Source organism: Pristiophorus japonicus, chromosome 13 (assembly GCF_044704955.1).
Source record: "Pristiophorus japonicus isolate sPriJap1 chromosome 13, sPriJap1.hap1, whole genome shotgun sequence".
NCBI classification, from domain to species: domain Eukaryota; kingdom Metazoa; phylum Chordata; class Chondrichthyes; family Pristiophoridae; genus Pristiophorus; species Pristiophorus japonicus.
The window spans coordinates 174009189-174025359 of record NC_091989.1 but is presented as its reverse complement, the minus strand read 5'-3'; the positions used below and the strand labels follow the sequence as shown (position 1 = coordinate 174025359).

Sequence of the window (16171 nt, the reverse complement as noted above, 5' to 3'; positions counted from 1 at the left end):
ATTTAACCTTGGAAAAACTGGAACGGGGCTGTGCGGGACTGGCAGGGAAAACTGGCAAACGTTGCTGGGTAATATTTTCAGGATTTTCTGTTTTTATTCCTGATTTCCAGCATCCGCAGTGTTTTGCTTTTATTTAAGATAGGTTAAAGGGCGGCAGTAAAGCGTTAATTTTATTTTGCGGAAACCCCCCAAACTTATTACCTGTCAAAACTTCAAACAATAGCGATACGCTGCTGATGGTTTTCATCTCGAAAGAGTTGCTAAAGTTTTAAACAAATTGTCATCTCACTTGCACTGCAATACACCCAGTGTCCAGCAGGTGTCACCGTAGGAATGCTCTGCCACCAAGCTGCTGCTCCATGGAAGACCAGAACTCATTTCTGGCTTAAGGGTGAAAAAAAAACACACAACACAAGATCTTACATTTCATTGCAAAGTTTGCAGAGTTTAAAAGATCAGTAGTTCGTAGGTCTTGTAATGATCCATTAACGGACGACAAACCCGATTGTCGCGTATAAATATCAAAAATTAGAATAATTTCACCAGCACGGAAACGAAAAGGGCAAAAAAAAAAATTAACACAGCTGGTGTGGGGTTCTGTAAAGCTCCAGGCTGCCACACCCGGGTTTGAGAGAGCAGTTCATGGTTTCCCCACCGCCCCCCCGCCCCCCGGCCACTGAAAGGAAGGTTACTCGGACGACTCGTTAATTCGGTGTTGCATCTTGGCTGCGTGTTCTCGGCTTTTGTCTCGCTTGGCTTTCCGCTGAAGGGTGGGGAGGAAAAGAAGCAGCTTTAGAAACAGTTACTGAGCGAGTCGGGGCTGCTCCGAGAGCAAACTCTGATGAGAAAGCAGGAAAAATGGTCCTTGTAGTATATGCAAGCACTCTAATAACGACTCCATAAAAAGGTAAAGGTATAGTACTTGAACTGTAGTGACCTTAGAGTGAGGACACCAAGAGGTGAGCTCCCTTTTATACTGGGTTACCTACAGTGTACAGGTGACCCTTAGGTCTCCAGCAGCAGCACCCTCTGGTGTACACAGGGTGAAGGTACATTCAGTGGTCTAGTGTTACAGTACATACATTATACATACATACATACATACATACATACATACCAGTCCTCATCAGCTTGCTTGTGCGCAAATTGACTGCTGCGTTTCCCACATTACAACAGTGACTACACTCCAAAGGTACTTAATTGGCTGTAAAGCACGTCGAGATGTCTGGTGGTCGTGAAAGGTGCTATATAAATGCAAGTCTTGTGTCCCACCTGTGATTCTCGTATTGGACTGTTCAGCCACCCAAGAACTCATTTTTAGAGTGGAAGCAAGTCTTCCTCGATTCCAGGGGACTGTCTATGATGATGATTTCATTCTTATCCAGCGAGTAGCTCAGACGTACAGAATGGGAAGGTTCTAGGTTTGATCCCCTTTTTTTTTTGTTGAGTGACCTCAAATAGTGTGGTGGGGGGGGGGGGGGGGGGGTAAAAATTGTGCAAAGGTTCCCGATCCTGTGACCCCCCCCACCCCCTGCTGGAAATGTGCAAATGTCAGGCGAGGGCGGTGATGCCAAAAGGCCTGGTGCACATCACATTCCAGGGTTGCACAACAGGCACTCGAGGTGAACTACCAACATTCCCGTTCACTTATTTTCACCTGCCTGGGTTTTCCCGGTGAGCCGACTACCCGAAGGTAGCCGATAAACCACGCCCCAACGAGGTGTCAACTCCCGCAGCAGAGAAGGGAGGGGAGCAAAATTAGCACGGGAATCTAAACTATACTAAAAATAGAATCTTTAAAAAAGGAAACCCTTGCGTTAATTGGTTAATTTTGTTTAAGATCCCAAAGGCTCTCCACCACCAGGGTTTAGCGTGCATCATGTCTAGGTTTGCTGTAGACTTATTGATACAGATTGATTGCTCTGATCGTACGGTAGAACGTGGAAACACACACACACACAAACACACACACACGCCCCAGCCTCCTTTTTGGTCACCTGCCCTAATTCCTTCTTATGTGACTCTGCGTCAAATTTTGTTTTATGACACACCTGTGACGTGCCTTGGGACGTTTTACTACATCAAAGGCGCTATATAAATACAAGTTGTTGTTGTAAATAATCGGCCTGCCGGTCACAGCTTAGAGATGACGGAGGGGAGTTGGCAATCTTCAGACAGGCAGCGGGGCAAGGCACAAGTTGCCCAGTGACAGGGATTAAACAACCCTCACGGGCACAAGCCTACAAGAGGACATCTGCGTTTGCGTAAACAATGAAAAACAAAGAGTGAAAAAAAACATTAAAAAATGGTACTGTACCAACAACAAGCAAACAGCAAGATTTACCAGCTTTAAGACCAGCTTACCTCCGCTTTCAAACAGTGCCTCATCTCTCGGTCAAAGTCATTACATTTCCCCATAAACTTCATGAAGCTGTGCTGTTGGAAGTGAAAAGATACCCAGTAAGTTACAACATTGGTCACACTGCACTAGCACGAGGGAGTAACCTCACTTTGACAAGACTGTTGTAACTAGCTGATGAGACTGTATTACTTGTCATGGCACATTAAAGTCCTCCTACATTGCATTGAAATACTTTTTTTAATGAAAATATATATATATTTTTTTTTAATTGGTTCCTGGATGTGGGCATCGCTGGCAAGACCAGTATTTATTGCCCATCCCCAATTACCCTTAAGGTGGTGGTGAGCCACCTTCTTGAACCGCTGCAGTCCGTGTGGTGAAGGTACTCCCACAGTGCTGTTAGGGAGTTCCAGGATTTTGACCCAGTGACAATGAAGGAACGGCGATATATTTCCAAGTCAGGGTGGTGTGTAATTTGGAGGGGAACATGGAGGTGGTGGTGTTCCCATGCGCCTGCTGCCCTTGTCCTTCTAGAAGGTAGGGTCATGAGTTTAAGAGGTGCTGTAGAAGAAGCCTTGGCAAGTTGCTGCAAAGCATCTTGTAGATGGTACATACTGCAGCCACGGTGCGTCGGTGGTGGAGGCAGTAATAACATAGAAACATAGATAATAGGTGCAGGAGTAGGCCATTCGGCCCTTCTAGCCTGCACCGCCATTCAATGAGTTCATGGCTGAACATGCAACTTTAATACCCCATTCCTGCTTTCTCGCCATACCCCTTGATCCCCCTAGCAGTAAGGACCTCATCTAACTCCTTTTTGAATATATTTAGTGAATTGGCCTCAACAACTTTCTGTGGTAGAGAATTCCACAGGTTCACCACTCTCTGGGTGAAGAAGTTTCTTCTCATCTCGGTCCTAAATGGCTTACCCCTTATCCTTAGACTATGACCCCCTGGTTCTGGACTTCCCCAACATTGAGAACATTCTTCCTGCATCTAACCTGTCTAAACCCGTCAGAATTTTAAACGTTTCTATGAGGTCCCCTCTCATTCTTCTGAACTCCAGTGAATACAAGCCCAGTTGATCCAGTCTTTCTTGATAGGTCAGTCCCACCATCCCAGGAATCAGTCTGGTGAACCTTCGCTGCACTCCCTCAATAGCAAGAATATCCTTCCTCAGCTTAGGAGACCAAAACTGTACACAATACTCCAGGTGTGGCCTCACCAAGGCCCTGTACAACTATAGCAACACCTCCCTGCCCCTGGACTCAAATCCCCTCGCTATGAAGGCCAACATGCCATTTGCTTTCTTAGGTGGTGGATGGGGAGCCAATCAAGCGGGTTGCTTTGTCCTGGAAGGTGTCGAACTACTCGAGTGTTGTTGGAGCTGCACTCATCCAGGCAAGTAGAGTATTCATTCGCACGCTTGACTTGTGCCTTGTAGATGATGGAAAGGCTTGGGAGAGTCAAGAGGTGAGTCACTCACTGCAGAATACCCAGCCTCTGACCGGCTCTTATAGCCACAGTATTTATCTGGCTGGTCCAGTTAAGTTTCTGGTCAACGGAGACCCCCAGGATGCTGATGGTGGGGGATTTGGTGATGGTAATGCAGTTGAATGTGAAGGAGCAGGGATTAGACTCTCTTGTTGGAGATGGTCATTGCCTGCCACTTGTGTGGCACAAATGTTACTTGCCACTTACCAGCCCAAGCCTGAATGTTGTCCAGGTCTTGCTGCATGCGGGCACGGACTGCTTCACTATCCAAGGAGTTGCGAATGGATTAGCAATTAAATCAATTATATTGTGTGTCTACGTTCTGGTCCAGGTACTAAAAATTATACCGATTTAATGCCATGCTTACATTGGTAGTCTTGGTGCAAGATATTAATGCCTTGTGTCAGGCTGAAGATATGTATTTGGTCGCGAGGAAGCAGCTCAGCAGTCAAAGGTTAGATGTGGATATCCGAGCTCTCCTGGTGGTTCCTAGGTCATTCCATCACTCAAAGTGTAGATATTAGGAGACTTGCTCTGCTGCACGGACCTAGTGTGCACACATATCGCAGTGTGGGCTGGCCCCGAACTCACGCCTCGCTGCAGTCTCTCGCCGCTCCTTCGCCCCTCCTGCTGTATCTGCCCACACGTCAATCACTGACCTGGACCTTGATGACATCACTCTTCGCTGCCGTCGCCCTCCTGCTCCCTGAAGTAGTATGCCCCCACACCGCTCCTTTTATGACCCCGACCTGTCGCTGGTGTTCTCACGCAGGTCGGGCCTCCACGCTGCTCCCAAGTCGTCTTGGTTAACCCTCGCCACTGGACCAAGATCTAGCTCTGTCAAGCCCGTGTGGTGGCTGGTGAACAACGGCCACTCCACATTAAAAAAAATCCACGCACAGGCATCTTCCACCCTTCATGATGTAGTTCGGGATCTGGAATATTAGGTCCTTCATTGAAACACCTGTGAACTCATCCTTTTTTGGCGTGGAAGCAAGTCATCCTCACTTCGAGAGACTGCCTATGATGGATAGATGTTAGGGAGAAAAAGATCAGCTGGGAACGGACGGCAACTTCAAGAGATGGTTGGTTGGCAAGATGGGCTGGGGGTTAGGGGGGGAATTTTCCAATAAGTTCAGAATGTTGGGGGAGGCGGGGTGGGGGGGATCTGATCCAAGTGTTTAAGGATTCACTAGGGTAGATAGAGAGAAACTATTTCCTCTGCTGTGGGAATCAAGAACAAGAGGACATAACTTTTAAACTTGAGCTCGGCCAGTTATGAATGAAATGAGGAAGCACTTTTTCCACACATAGTAGAATAGAAGTGCTAAGTATGGAAGAACTCCACAAGGCTGAATACTGTGAGTTAAAACTGATGTGACCTTAGTCTCTTTAATACAACTCCAGAGTGCCTAAACAGCATGGCAGACAACCTTTTTTACTCACTTGCACGAGGTGTGCAGGTGACTCTTGGGCCTCCAACAGTTGCACCCTCTGGTGGCAAATTTTACACAGTTACAATGTTTACATACGTAACAAGGAAAAATCTGCGACTCTCTCCTCCGAAAAGCTGTGGGTGCTGGAAGTCAATTGGAGCTTTCAAGACAGAGATCAATAGATTTTTGTTAGCCAATGGTATCGAGGGATATGGAGCCAAGGCAGGTGAATGGAGTCAAGCTGCAGATCATGTAATAGAATAGTGGAGCAGGCTCGAGGGCCTGAATTCTTGTTCCCATGCATTTCAAGCTTCAGTATAAACCCTATTCTATTTTTGTTCCTACATTGTTTAGTTGTATAACTGAGAGCCTTGCTGTTAAACATTACATTTTCAGGAAAGATACAGAATAGATTAATTCATAATGAGAAGCAGCAAAGGCAGTCAGCTGGGAGTGAATTTAACAAAAAAAAACATACCAGCCTGGAGCAATATGGTTTGTTTCATGCATTTGAGAATTTCAAATAAACAAAGGGGCTGATTGGCCTACTCATGCTCAGTCAGCTGTGGCTCAGGAGGCAACATTCTCGTCTCTGGGTCAGAAGGTTGTGGGTTCAAGTTCCACTCTAGAGACTGGAGCACAAAAATCTAGACTGAAACTCCAGGCCAGGTAGATAAAGTGGTTAAGAAGGCATATGGAATACTTGCCTTTATTAGCCAAGGTATAGAATACAAGACCAGGGAGGTTATGCTTGAACTGTAAACAACACTAGTTAGGGCACAGCTAGAGTAGTGTGTGCAGTTCTGGTCATCACATTACAGGAAGGATGCACTAGAGAGGGTACAGAGGAGATTTAAGAGGATGTTGCCTGGACTGAAGAATTTTAGCTATGGAGGAAAGATTGGATAGGCTGGGGTTGTTTTCTTTGGAACAGAGGTCACTGAGGGGAGACCTTATTATAATAACTTTTATTTATATAGCACCTTTAACGTAGTAAAACGTCCCAAGACACTTCACAACAGTGTTACAAGACAAAGCAGATAAATTTGACACTGAGCCACAAAAGAAATAATTAAGGTAGCTGACCAAAAGCTTGTTTAAAGAGGTAGGTTTTAAGGAGGAAAGAGGTAGAGAGGCGCAGAGGTTTAGGGAGGGAGTTCCAGAGCTTAGGGCCCAAACAACTAAAGGTACAGCCATCAATGGTTGAGCGGTTATAAGACGGATGTTCAAGAGGCCAGAATTTGAGGAGCGCAGACATCTTATTGAGGTGCATAGAATTGAGGACTCATTTCCCTTAGTAGAGGGGTCAATAACCAGGGGCATAGATTTAAAGTAATTGGTACGAGGTTTAGAGTGGATTTGAGGGGAAGTTGTTTTCACCCACAGGGTGGTGGGGGTCTGGAACTCACTGCCTGAAAAGGGTGGTAGAGGCAGAAACCTTCACCACATTTAAAACGTACCTGGATGTGCACTTGAAGTGCCGCAACCTACAGGGCTACGGATCAAGAGTTGGAAAGTGGGGATTAGGCTGGATAGCTCTTAGTCGGTCGGCCAGCACAGACACGATGGGCTGAAATGGCCTCCTTCCGTGCTGTAAATTTCTATGATTTTATGATTAATATTAAGGGGGTAAAACTCAAAATATAAAGAATCCCCGGTCTTAACAATCAAGGTCCAAGTATTGGCTCTAATGGACGTTGCATTAGCAGCAGTGTGTTAGAATCAGATTGCCGTCACATTGTCGCTTCTGATCCTCATTGCTCTATTCACCTTGATAAACTGCAGTTTGTTGATGTCACACCCACAATTAGAAATGGAGTACGAGAGAAAATATGGACATCAACCAAAATCAGACCGTTCCAGGGTTTGGCACAACTAGCCTTTATAAAACACTGGTCCGACCTCAACTGGAGTATTGTGTCCAAATCTAGCCAACGCACTGAAGGCCTTCACAGCCTTCCTAGAGTGCAGAAAAGATTTACAAAATTGGTTCCAGGAATGAGACACGTCGGTTACATGGATAGACAGGAAAAGCTGGGGTTGTTCTCCTTGAAGCAGAAAAGGTTGAGAGGAGATTTGATAGAGTGTTCAAAATCGTGAGGGGTCCACAGAGAGAGGAGGGAGAAACTGCTCCCATTGGCGGAAGAGTCGAGAACCAGAGGACACAGATTGGCAGAAGAACCAAAGGCGACATGAGGAAAAACTTTTTTTTTTTAAATATAAACGCAGCGAATGTTTGGATCTGGAATGCACTGCCTGAAAGGGTGGTAGAGACGGATTCAATCGTGACTTTCAAAAAGGGAACTGGATAAGTACCTGAAGGAAAATCATTTGCAGGGCTACAAGGAAAGGGCCAGGGGAGAGGCAGAGGGGGGTGAGGGGGGGAAAACAGCTGAAGTGCTCTTGCAGAGAGCTGCACGGGCTCGATCGGCCAAATGGCCTCCTACTATGCTGTAACCATTCTAATGATTCTACGCACGGTTACACAGTCCTGCCCTAGGAACCAACTTCGTGAATCGTCACCTGTGCTACATTCGGCAAAGCAAAAGATGTCTGTTGCCTTTCCCCAGATTATCCCAGTGTTACACTGTGAATATAACAGCACTGGCCAAAGTGGAGGAAGAGCATCCGGGAGGGCGCTGAGCACCTCAAGTCTCATCGCCGAGAGCATGCAGATACCAAGCACAGGCAGCGGGAAGAGCACGTGGCAAACCAGTCCCACCCTCTCTTTCTCTCAACGACTGTCTGTCCCACCTGTGACAGACTAATTCCCGCATTGGACTGTTCAGCCACCTAAGGACTCATATTAAGAGTGGAAGCAAGTCTTCCTTGATTCCAAGGGACTGCCTATGATGATGATGACGACAACAGCACAGGGCATCTGTGTGATCACGAGAAAGGCTCAGTGCGCCAGTAGGAAAAAAGACAACAGTACAAAATTTGGAATTAACCTTCCCAAAATTGGATCAGCAACAGTGCCCAGAAATTCATTAGAATATACTACACAGCATATCAGAACTGAAAGTAAGTGCACCATTTTAATTCATACTCACTTCTCTATGGCACTGTTTGAGACGTTCAATGACAATGTTGCACTCCTCTGTATGCAAGTGTGGAGACAGATCTGGGTGCATGTCCGCTTGTCGTTTATTCTTTGCTAATCTGCAAGCAGATCCTCAATGCTGATGTCAGGGGTAAAAACTTGCCTCTGAAAGTCAGGTTTATTAGATACAGATCAGCACATGCTACATATCAGCAGAATATCAGCAGAATTGCTCAAGTTTACACCACAATGAGCAAATTCCACTCACAACTAAGACAAGACAGATTGATGACAGATGACAGAATGACAAACAGACTTTTGCTTCAACTTCAGTTGCTCCTTTAAAAGAAAATAAATCATCCCACTCACAGCGCTTTCTCTTTTCTTGATGGTCAATTTGGGATATTTATTATAACATAATACATTAGAATTCTTACATGCAGTGCATGCTTTCTTCCCGTCATGCATCGAACATTCCTCCAACTCACCATGGGCAATGCCACCGGAGATCTGCCAGTAATACGATCATTTATACAGCTCAAAGTTTCACAGGATTCATTACTTCTGAACAACTTGCATTTATATAGCAACCTCTGGACATCCCAAAACACTTTACAGCCTAGAAAGTGCTTCTGAAGTGTAGTCACTGTTGTAAAGTGGGAAATGCGGCAACCAATTTGCGCACTGCAAGCTCCCACAAACAGCAATGTGATAAAGGCCAGATAATCTGATTTAGGTGCTGGTTGAGGGATAAATATTGGCCAGGACACCGAGGGTAACTCCCCTGCTCTGCTTCGAAATAGTATTGTGGAATCTTTTGCATCCACCCGAGACAGCAGAGGGGGGCCTCCGTTTCACATTCGCATCTGAAAAACGGTACCTCCGACAGTGCAGCACTCCCTCGGCCTTGATTACGAGGTAGAGTTTCCACTAGTATTATCAGCGCAAAATACGTGAAATCGGCCAAACCATTGCAAAAGATCGTGGAATTTTAAACGCAGGTGTAAATCGAGTTTCCGTGATCTTTAACGGTGGTTTAAAAAAATCATTTTTAAGTGGTGGACTCGACACTCTTATTAAAAATACTTATTTTTCTGATAAATCCATTTTCAGCTGGATTAATAAAACTGCACCAGGTTACCGCTCTCAATTACCTCAAGGAATATTATTTAATGCACAAAAAAAATTACATTGACAACAACAACTTGTATTTATGTAGCACCTTTAACGTAGTAAAACGTCCCAAGGCGCGTCGCAGGAGTTTTTTTAAGACAAAACAAATAAATTTAACACCGAGCCACATAAGAAATAATTAGGGCAGAAAAGAGGTAGGTTTTAAACAGCGTCTTAATGGAGGCAAGGGGGGGGTAGAGAGGCGGAGAGGTTTAAGCAGGGAATTTCAGAGCTTGGGGCTGAGGCAACAGGAGGCACGGCCACTGATGGTTGAGCGATTATAATCAGGGATGCTCAAGGAGGACAGAATCAGAGGAGCGCAGAAATCTCGGGGGGGCGGGGGGGTTGTGGGACTAGAGGAGATTACAGAGAAGGAGGGGTGAAGCCATGGAAAGATTTGTAAACAAGGATGAGAATTTTGAAATCGAGGCGTTGCTTAACTGGGGGCCACTGCAAGCACAGGGGTGATGGGCGAGCAGGACTTGGTGGGAGTTAGGACATGGGCAGCAGAGTTTTGGATGATCTCAAGTTTATGTAGGGTAGAATGTGGGAGGCCAACCAGGCGTGTGTTGGAATAGTCAAGTCTAGGAGGTAACAAAGGCATGAATGAGGGTTTCAGCAGCAGATGAGCTGAGGCAGGGGCAGAGACGGGCAATGTTACGGAGGTGGAAATATTGACCGATTGCGCCGGTTCATAGAAGATTTTACATTTGTGATTAATCAAAGATGAGCTTGGTCAGAAACTTGAACCATAACTTCACTTTGTAAAACCAGTACAATTTGCACCCAGTTTCACGACTGCGCCTAAAGCAGATACTCTACCCAATACATACTCCAGTGTCGAATTTGAATGTGTTTGAGACTTAAACACACAACCTTCTGAGACAAGAGGTGAAGAGTGCTACCACTGAGTAAAGGTAGTGATTGTTGTTACATAGGCAAATGTGACAGATATGATGCACCAGCAATAACCCTTGAGTAGCAAGGAGATAAATAAAAAGTTAACAACTGCATAAAGTCTCCTGAGGCACTGAACAGGAGCTCAGGGTCACACAAGGGGGAAGACATTAATTTATACATTTACACCTATAATTCCAGGTGTATTGCTTCAACATTTGCATTTTATTAATAACTCTTGGCATTTTACGATAAATTTACTTCTAAATCCCAGGGTTTAGTCCATTGCCTCTCCAATAACTCACCTTCTGTCTCCAGCTGCTCTCAGAACCTTGTGTAATTCAGGGCCGGAAGTAACATTTTGCTTATGATCGACAAGCGGATGGGCCATTCAGGTAATGGCTTTCCATTGTCTGTCAAATGACAGCCTCCAATAGGTGAGCAAGAAAGGGGCGGGTGCACCCTCAAAGCACCAATCAGCCAAGAGGGGAGGCGGGAGCTGGTGGGAATGACGTCATGTGCCTTGCTAGAGCATTCAATGGGCAAGCATTGGGGATTTAAAGGGGCAGGCACATCAATGAAAAAGCGTTCACTTAGGATGATCAACCAGCCATGATCTTATTGAATGGCGCAGGAGGCTTGAGGGGCCTACTCCTGCTCCTATTTCTTACGTTCTTATTAAATCCTCAATCAGAAACACTTACAACAACAACTTGTGTTTATATAGCACCTTTAACGTAGTAAAATGTCCCAGGAGTGTTATCAAACAAAATTTGACACCGAGCCACATAATTAGGGCAGATGACCAAAGGCTTGATCAAAGAGGAGCATCTTAAAGGAGGAAAGAGAGATAGCGAGGCGGAGAGATTGAGGGAAGGAATTCCAGAGCTTAATCACTTGAAGCACAAAGGGGCACAAACAATCAGTTGCAAATTATAATAAAACTACTGAAAAACTTCTCAAATGATCATTTTGTTTCCTGTATTGCTCACTTTTCCAGAATCATTCTAGAATGTAAAGATAAAGCCCGGCTTCTATTCTCCACTGCTAACCATCTTTTTAAAGCCCTCACCCCAGTCTCCTCCACCCTCACCTCCGACAAAAAGTGTGAGGAGCTCATGGACTTCTTTGTCTCTAAGATTGAGACCATCCGTTTGGCCGCCTCTGCCTCTTCCCTTCCTGGGCCAAACTTCCTCGAAGGAAGCTCCCTGCCCTAGCCCTGACCTTACATCTTCTTTCTCCAGTTTCTCTCCAATCTCTCCTCATGACCTTTCTGAGCTCATCCTGTCCATGAGACTTCCTGCTTCCCCCATGACCCTATTCCCATCATCATCGTAGGCAGTCCCTCGACATGCGGGTGACTTACTTACTTCCACACCAAAAAAGGATGAGTTCACAGGTGTTTCAATGAAGGACCTAATATTCCAGGTCCTGAACTACATCCTGAAGGGTGGAAGATGCCTGTGCGTGGACTTTTTTAATGTGTGATGGCCGTTGCACACCAACCACCACACGGGCTTGACAGAGCAAGGTCTTGGTCCAGTGGCAAGGATTACCCAAGACAACTGGAGACCTGCTCTGCTGCACAGACCTAGTGTGCACACATATCGCAGTGTGGGCTGGCCCGTGCTGCCCCCAAACTCACGCCTCTCCTGGGCCCCGATCACGTCCCTCTACAGTCTCTTGCCGCTCCTTTGCCTATTCCCTATTCTCACCAAACTGCTGACCACCAAACTTCCTTTTCTGGCTCCCATGCTAGCTGACATTGATAGCGGTTTGCTCTCCTCAGGTGCTGTCCCTCTCTCCCTCAAATCTGCCGTCATCATCCCTCTCCTCAAAAAAACAACCCGTGATCCCTCCATCCTTGCAAACTACCGCCCCATCTCCAACCTCCCTTTCCTCGTCAAAGTCCTTGAATGTGTTGTCACCTCCCAAATCCGTGCCCATCTTTCCCGCAATTCCATGTTTGAATCCCTCCAATCCGGTTTCCGTGCACGCCACAATACCGAAACGGCTCTCATCAAAGTCACAAATGAAATCCTTTGTGACTGTGAAAAAGGCAAACTATCCCTCTTTGTCCTTCTTGACTTGTCTGCAACCTTTGACAGGGTTGACCACTCTATCCTTCTCCCACGCCTCTCCACCGTCGTCCAGCTGGGTGGGACTGCATTCGCCTGGTTCCATTCTTATCGATCTAATTGTAGCCAGAGAATCACCTGCAACGGCTTCTCTTCCTGCCCCCGCATCGTTACCTCTGGTGTCCCCCAAGGATCTATCCTTGGCTCCCTTCTATTTCTCATCTACATGTTGACCTTTGGCGACATCATCCAGAAACACAGCGTCAGTTTCCACATGTACACTGATGACACCCAGCTCTACCTCACTACCACTTCTCTCAACACGGTCTCTAAATTGTCAGACTGCTTCTCCGACATCCAGTTCTGGATGAGCAGAAATTTTCTCCAATTGAATATTGGGAAAACCGAAGCCATTGTTTTCGGTCCCCGCCACAAACTCTGCTCCCTAGCCACTGACTCCAACCCTCTCCCCAACTTCTGTCTGAGGCTGAACCAGACTGTTCACAATCTTGGTGTCATATTTGACCTTGAGATGAGCTTTCGACCACAAATTCGCAGCAAAACTAAGACCGCCTATTTCCACCTTTATATCGCCCGTCTCCGCGCTTGCCTCAGCTCATCTGCTGCTGAAGCCCTCATCCATGCCTTGATTACCTCTAGACTTAACTATTCCAATGCACCCTGGCTGGCCTCCCACATTCTACCCTACGTAAAATAGAGGTGATCCAAAACTCGGCAGCCCACGTCCTAACTCGCCCCAAGTCCCGCTCACCCATCACCCCTATGCCGCTGACCTATATTGGCTCCGGTTAAGCAACGCCTCGATTTAAAAATTCTCATCCTTGTTTTCAAATCCCTCCATGGGTCTTGCCCCTCCCTAACTCTGTAATCTCCTCCAGCTCCACAACCATCTGAGATATCTGCACTCCTCTAAATCTGCCCTCCTGAGCATCCCTGATTATAATCGCTCCACCATTGGTGGCTGTGCCTTCAGCTGCCAAAGCCTTCGACTCTGGAATTTCCTGCCTAAACCTCTCCGCCTCTCTACCTCTCCTTGCTCCTTTAAGTTGCCCCTTAAAATCTACCTCTTTATCCAAGCTTTTGGTCATCTGCCCAAATATCTCCTTATGTGGCTGGGTGCCAAATTTTGTTTAATAACCACTCCTGTGAAGTGGGTTGGGACGATTTACTGCATTAAAGGCAATTTATAATTACAAGTTGTTATTAAAATGTCTAACAGGTTAATTTGCATCTGTAAATGATAGAAAAATAAACTTTTCAGGTCTGCCTTTCTCTGATTTCTGATGATGAGTGAGACCTTTCTGTAGCACCAATCTTTCAGATGCTGACTGACCTACAACGTGTTGCCAGTTCTATTTTAGATTTTCTGCATTTGCAAGACCTTTTCTCAGGTACATTTAAATGTTATTATTCTGCTTTATCATACAGTATCAGCTGTGGCTCAGTGGGTGGCACTCTCACCTCTGACGTGGGGGAAGGCTATGGGTTCAGGTCCCACTCCAAGGACTTGAGCACACAAAAATCTAGCTGATACTACAGTTCCGAGGAAACGCTGCACTGTCGGAGGTGCTGTCTTTTGGATGAGACGTTAAACCGAGGCCCTCTGAAGTGGATGTAAAAGATCCCATGGCACTATTTTGAAGAAGAACAGGGGAGTTATCCCTGGTGTCCTGGCCAATATTTATCCCTCTATCAGCATAACAAAAAACAGCTTATCTGGTCGTTATATTGCGAGCTTGCTTGTGCACAAATTGGCCGTACAAATTTGTTTCCTTTTTTTTTCCTGAAAATGCTTTCTCTGCCACTAAGTCCTACAGCTAGAAATTTAAGATATGTTGTGTAAGCATAACTCTTTGTCACTGCAATTAAAATAGGGTTCTTTTCACCAGAGATAAAAAGAAAAACAGTCAACGCTGGAACTCCAAAAATATAAAAGTAAATGCTGTAAATGCACTGTAGTTCAATCAACAGCAACTTGCATTTATATAGTGCCTTTAACGTAGTAAAGCGTACTAAAAATCAGCATCTAAGTGTCAGCTGCGGCTCAGTGGGTAGCACTCTCACCTCTGAGTCAGAAGGTTGTGGGTTCAAGTCCCACTCCAGGAACTTGAGCACAAAAATCAAGGCTGTCACTCCAGTGCTGCACTGTAGGAGGTGCCATCTTTTGGATGAGATGTTAAACCAAGGCCCCATCTGCTCTCTTAGATGGACATAAAAGATCCCACGGCACTATTTCGAAGAAGAGCAGGGGCGTTATCCCCGGTGTCCTGGTCAATATTTATCCCTCAATCAACATCACTAAAAAAAAACAGATTATCTGGTCATTATCACATTGTTGTTTGTGGGAGCTTGCTGTGTGCAAATTGGCTGCTGCTTTTCTCACATTACAACAGTGACTAAACTCCAAAAGTACTTCATTGGCTGTAAACACTTTGAGACGTCCAGTGGTCGTGAAAGGCACTATGTAAATGCAAGTCTTTCTTTACGAAAGAAACAATTTTATGTGATCCTATATTAAGCCTATCTTCCTTATCAGATAGTGATCCACTGGTCGTACATTACCAGCATTTAGAGTTTTTTGTAGCGTCTTTAATGAGGTAAAACATTTAACGGCCTTTAATGTAGTAAAACGCTCGAAGATACTTCACAGTAGCGAATCAAAACAAAATAGGACCCCGAGCCACAGAAGGAGGGAGGTACTAAGACCCCTCCTTATGTGGCTCAATGTCAAATTTTGTTTGATAACACTCCTGTAAAACGCCTTGGGATGTTTTACTACGTTAAAAGCACTATATAAATAGAATTTTTACTATTTATTTATATATAGGATTACATTTGCTCTTTAACAAATAATCAATGGAGACTTTACTTCAAGCTTATTAGATTTTCAACAACAACAACAACTTGTATTTCTATAGGGCTTTTAACATCCCAAGACGTTTCGTAGGAGTATTATGAGATTTTAAAAATGTTTTAAATTCAAATAGAAAGACTTGCATGAGGTAACCAGTCTCAGTTAATTGCTTTATTTTCTGTTGATTAAAAAACATTTTTCTTTCATCGATGGCAGCCTGCGAAAAAGGTCTTCTGTAAACTGTGGGGTCTTTGGGCCGCCGTCAACGTTACCTACCGACTGGCCAATGTCACTACCTGCGCACTTTTAGGCTTCTTCGCCAGAGTGAGATGGCAGAGGACAGCCGAGCGAGTGGAAATGAACGACGGCACCTTCAGTGCCAATGTCACACGATGGAGGAGAAGGAGCCAAAAAGGAAGAAGAAATGGCTGCTCGGAGAGGGGAAAAAAGAATCAAACACATCGCGACCTTGACACTTGATGTAAGCCTACAAGGTGCACTGTAGCAACTCGCCAAGGCTTCTTCGACAGCACCTCCAAAACCCACGACCTTTACTACCCAGAAGGACAAGAGCAGCAGGTGCATGGGAACACCATCACCTCCAAGTTCCCCTCCAAGTTACAAACCATCCCGACTTGGAAATATATCGGCCGTTCCTTCATCGTTGCTGGGTCAAAATCCTGGAACTCCCTCCCTGACAGCACTGTGGGAGTACCTTAATCATCATATCATCATAGGCAGTCCCTCGGAAGCAAGACTTGCTTTCCCTCTAAAAATGAGTTCTTAGGTGACTGTACAGTCCAATACGAGAGC

The 16171-nt window shown here is 45.4% G+C and overlaps 1 protein-coding gene across 1 annotated transcript; it reads right to left on the bottom strand.

The window, feature by feature from the left end:
* Window positions 1-419: 419 nt before the first annotated feature.
* On the bottom strand, window positions 420-10751 carry cmc2 (C-x(9)-C motif containing 2). Its single transcript, XM_070897029.1, has 4 exons — window positions 10711-10751; window positions 8346-8500; window positions 2365-2436; window positions 420-763 (listed from the first exon to the last, which is right to left on the bottom strand). The coding sequence occupies exons 2-4, from the start codon at window positions 8424-8426 to the stop codon at window positions 689-691; spliced, it is 228 nt and encodes a 75-aa protein (XP_070753130.1). The 5' UTR covers window positions 8427-8500; window positions 10711-10751; the 3' UTR covers window positions 420-688.
* Window positions 10752-16171: the final 5420 nt, after the last annotated feature.

Excerpts from the sequence above, each read along its gene's own strand:
- cmc2 (XM_070897029.1), bottom strand. The coding sequence starts at position 8,426 with ATGCACCCAGATCTGTCTCCACACTTGCATACAGAGGAGTGCAACATT. Across the intron at positions 2,437-8,345 it reads TCAAACAGTGCCATAGAGAA|CACAGCTTCATGAAGTTTAT; the intron begins GTGAGTATGAAT and ends CACTTCCAACAG. Across the intron at positions 764-2,364 it reads GGCACTGTTTGAAAGCGGAG|CGGAAAGCCAAGCGAGACAA; the intron begins GTAAGCTGGTCT and ends CCCACCCTTCAG.